The sequence below is a fragment of the Ostrinia furnacalis genome, unplaced genomic scaffold (genome assembly GCF_004193835.3).
Source record: "Ostrinia furnacalis isolate ACB-3 unplaced genomic scaffold, ASM419383v2 OfSCF0651, whole genome shotgun sequence".
NCBI lineage: Eukaryota > Metazoa > Arthropoda > Insecta > Lepidoptera > Crambidae > Ostrinia > Ostrinia furnacalis.
In genome coordinates this window covers 502-4,554 of record NW_021130890.1, presented here as the reverse complement: position 1 = coordinate 4,554, position 4,053 = coordinate 502, and the positions used below count along the sequence as shown (strand labels likewise).

At 47.8% G+C, this 4,053-nt stretch overlaps 1 protein-coding gene across 3 annotated transcripts; it reads right to left on the bottom strand.

Moving 5' to 3' along the window:
• Positions 1-736: 736 nt before the first annotated feature.
• LOC114366652 (probable ATP-dependent RNA helicase DHX35) lies at positions 737-3,770 on the bottom strand. 3 transcript variants are annotated; one of them, XR_003657039.1, is made up of 4 exons: positions 3,474-3,559; positions 3,152-3,290; positions 1,635-1,770; positions 737-1,227 (listed from the first exon to the last, which is right to left on the bottom strand). XR_003657039.1 is itself a non-coding variant. In XM_028323584.1 (4 exons), the coding sequence occupies exons 1-3, from the start codon at positions 3,755-3,757 to the stop codon at positions 1,659-1,661; spliced, it is 249 nt and encodes an 82-aa protein (XP_028179385.1). In that variant the 5' UTR covers positions 3,758-3,770; the 3' UTR covers positions 743-1,227; positions 1,635-1,658. The 3 variants fall into 3 exon arrangements, 2 of the variants coding, with proteins under 2 accessions (XP_028179385.1, XP_028179384.1); XM_028323584.1 differs by lacking the exons at positions 3,152-3,290; positions 3,474-3,559 and adding exons at positions 2,438-2,440; positions 3,624-3,770 and having other exon boundaries at positions 743-1,227; XM_028323583.1 differs by lacking the exons at positions 737-1,227; positions 3,474-3,559 and adding an exon at positions 3,624-3,770 and having other exon boundaries at positions 1,601-1,770.
• Between the last annotated feature and the right edge of the window lie 283 nt (positions 3,771-4,053).

Genomic DNA, 4,053 nt, shown 5'->3' with positions numbered 1-4,053 from the left:
ACTATACGAACCGTGCGACAGAGACAAGTCTAATCTCGGTTTTTTGACGTAGTCTCTTGTCTCGGTCTCCAGTCTCTGTCACTATAGGAACGTGTAATGTGGATGTGGATAGGAATGGAATGAAACTCACATATCCCATATCATAGTGTATTAGGTCTGCCGGTAGTAGTGCGGCGCCACCTCGAGCAGCCACGTCTCCTGGGTCAAAGTCAGTTCACGCATCAACGTCTTGTCGCCGGCGCTTTGGACGCCGGGGGACACCCTGGAGATGACGTCATCATCATCATCATCATCGTCAGGTCATCAAACCTCGTCTCTCTCACTATGCAAGCCACCGCCTATAGAATCTCGGTCTCTTGTGTCAATCTCTTATCTCAGTCTCTTGTCTCGGTCTCTTGTCGCAGTCTCTTTTCCCGGTCTCTTGTCTCAGTCTCTTGTCTCGGCCCCTTGTCTCGGTCTCTTGTCGCTGTCTTTTTTATTAGTCTCTTATCTTAGTCTCTTGACTTAGTCTCTTGTCGCAGTCTCTTCTTTTAGTCTTTTTTCTCGGTCTCTTGTCTCAGTCTCTTGTTTCTGTCTCTTGTCTCGGTCTAGTCTCGGTCTCTTGACGTAGTCTCTTGTATTAGTCTCTTATATCGGTCTCTTGTCTCAGTCTCTTGTCTCGGTCTCTTGTCTCAGTATCTTGTCTCAGTCTCTTGTCTCGGTTTCTTGTCTCAGTCTCTTGTCTTTTATTCTTTTTTCTCGGTCTCCTGTGTCAGTATCTTGTTTCGGTCTCGGTCTCATGTCTCGGTCTCTTGTCTACCGAGACAAGATAAGACACCGGTCTTATCTCAGTCTCTTGTCTTTGTCTCTTGTCTCTGTCACTATACGACCCGCCTTAAGGAACGTGGGTGTGGGTAGGAATGGAATGAAACTCACATAATAATATACATCGCCAGTGTATTAGGTCTCTGTTACCATACGAACCGTGCGACAGAGACAAGTCTAGTCTCGGTTTTTTGACGTAGTCTCTTGTCTCGGTCTCCAGTCTCAGTCTCCAGTCTCTGTCACTATAGGAACGTGTAATGTGGATGTGGATAGGAATGGAATGAAACTCACATATCCCATATCATAGTGTATTAGGTCTGCCGGTAGTAGTGTGGTGCTACCTCGAGCAGCCACGCCTCCTGGGTCACCGTCAGTTCACGCATCAACGTCTTGTCGCCGGCGCTTTGGACGCTGGAGAACACCCTGGAGATGACGTCATCAGCATCATCATCATCATCGTCAGGCCATCAAACCTCGTCTCGATCACTTGTCTGTCTCACTATGCCGCCTTTACAGTAGCGGTCTAGTCTTGGTCTCTTGACGTAGTCTCTTGTCTTAGTCTCTTGTGTCAGTCTCTTGTGTCAGTCTCTTGTGTCAGTCTCGCGTCAGTCTCTTGTGTCAGTCTCGCGTCAGTCTCTTGTGTCAGTCTCTTGTGTCAGTCTCTTGTGTCAGTCTCTTGTGTCAGTCTCTTGTGTCAGTCTCGCGTCAGTCTCTTGTGTCAGTCTCTTGTGTCATTCTCGCGTCAGTCTCCTATTTCAGTCTCTTGTCTCTGTCACTATACGAGCTGCCTTAAGGAATGTGGATGCGGGTAGGAATGAAATGAAACTCACATAATAATATCAATCGCCAGTGTATTAGGTCTGCCGGTAGTAGTGCGGCGCCACCTCGAGCAGCCACGCCTCCTGGGTCACCGTCAGTTCGCGCATCAACGTCTTGTCGCCGGCGCTTTGGACGCTGGCGAATACCCTGGAGATGACGTCATCATCATCATCATCATCGTCAGGTCATCAAACCTCGTCTCTCTCACTATGCAAGCCACCGCCTTTAGAATCTCGGTCTCTTGTGTCAATCTCTTGTCTCGGTCTCTTGTCGCAGTCTCTTATCCCGGTCTCTTGTCTCAGTCTCTTGTCTCAGTCTCTTGTCGCAGTCTCTTCTTTTATTCTTTTTTCTGGGTCTCCTGTCAGTATCTTGTTTCGGTCTCGGTCTCATGTCTCGGTCTCTTGTCTCGGTCTCCTATTTCAGTCTATTGTCTCGTTCTCTTGTCTCTGCCACTATACGAGCCGCCTTAAGGAACGTGGATGCATAGGAATGAAATGAAACTCACATAATAATATACATCGCCAGTGTATTAGGTCTCTGCTACTATACGAACCGTGCGACAGAGACAAGTCTAATCTCGGTTTTTTGACGTAGTCTCTTGTCTCGGTCTCCAGTCTCAGTCTCTTGTCTCTTTCACTATAGGAACGTGTAATGTGGATGTGGATAGGAATGGAATGAAACTCACATATCCCATATCATAGTGTATTAGGTCTGCCGGTAGTAGTGCGGCGCCACCTCAAGAAGCCACGCCTCCTGGGTCAAAGTCAGTTCACGCATCAACGTCTTGTCGCCGGCGCTTTGGAAGCTGGAGAACACCCTGGAGATGACGTCATCATCATCATTATCATCGTCAGGTCATCAAACCACGTCTCTCTCACTATGCAAGCCACCGCCTTTAGAATCTCGGTCTCTTGTGTCAATCTCTTGTCTCGGTCTCTTGTCTCGGTCTCTTGTCGCAGTCTCTTTTCCCGGTCTCTTGTCTCAGTCTCTTGTCTCAGCCCCTTGTCTCGGTCTCTTGTCGCAGTCTTTTTTATTAGTCTCTTATCTTAGTCTCTTGACTTAGTCTCTTGTCGCAGTCTCTTCTTTTAGTCTTTTTTCTCGGTCTCTTGTCTCAGTCTCTTGTTTCTGTCTCTTGTCTCGGTCTAGTCTCGGTCTCTTGACGTAGTCTCTTATATCGGTCTCTTGTCTCAGTCTCTTGTCTTGGTCTCTTGTCTCGGTCTCTTGACTTGTCTCGGTCTAGTCTCGGTCTCTTGAATTGTCTCAGTCTCTTGTCTCGGTCTCTTGTCTCGGTCTCTTGACTTGTCTCGGTCTAGTCTCGGTCTCTTGAATTGTCTCGGTCTCTTGTCTCGGTCTCTTATCTCGGTCTCCTGTTTCAGTCTCTTATCTCGGTCTCCTATTTCAGTCTCTTGTCTCGGTCTCTTATTTCAGTCTCTTGTCTCAGTGTCTTATCTCGGTCTCTTGTCTCTGTCACTATACGAGCTGCTGCCTTAAGGAATGTGGGTGCGGGTAGGAATGAAATAAAACTCACATAATAATATCAATCGCCAGTGTATTAGGTCTGCCGGTAGTAGTGCGGCGCCACCTCAAGAAGCCACGTCTCCTGGGTCAAAGTCAGTTCACGCATCAACGTCTTATCGCCGGTGCTTTGGACGCTCGCGAATACCACCCTGGGAACAAATGGTGGTTTTATTTATCATAGAAAAGTATGTGTGGTTCTAATTACCTTAAGGTTAAAAACTACTAAACTTTAGGTTAAAAACCTTTTTTAACTGCAAAAATCGGTCGTGCTGAGGTAGGCCGCTTGCGGGAGCCTGACAGGCTACACTCGAGTATTAGTTACTGTGACTCACCACTTAGGCTGTTGTGTGTGGTAGAGACAGCTGTCGGGGCTGATGTGTAGCGTGGCGCCTCTGAGGCCGCGACACTCGCCGGTGGTACTTAGGTAGGTCGCTTGCGGGAGCCTGTCAGGCTACACTCGAGTGTCAGTTACTGTGACTCACCACTTGGGCTGTTGTGTGTGGTAGAGACAGCTGTCGGGGCTGATGTGTAGCGTGGCGCCTCTGAGGCCGCGATACTCGCCGGTCGTGCTGAGGTAGGCCGCTTGAGGGAACAGGCCTGACAGGACGCACTTCATCACACGAATGGTTTTATCTGGAATTATGAACAGGGTAGATATTAATAATAATTTAAACAATTTAATTAGAAACAAATAAAGACAATTTTGAATTTGATTAATTGGTCAATGAGGGTTTTCGCGAATGAAAGATCCGCTAGATGGCGGGACGTGGATGTGGGGTCTGACTGCTGCGTGATTGGTGGATTTTGACATATCTGTCAATGTCATGTCAAAAATAACCAATCATGCAGCATTTGGACCTCGCGTCTACGTATTGCCATCTGGCGGATTTTTCATTGGCGAAAACCCTCATT

Excerpts from the sequence above, each read along its gene's own strand:
- LOC114366652 (XM_028323584.1), bottom strand. The coding sequence starts at position 3,757 with ATGAAGTGCGTCCTGTCAGGCCTGTTCCCTCAAGCGGCCTACCTCAGC.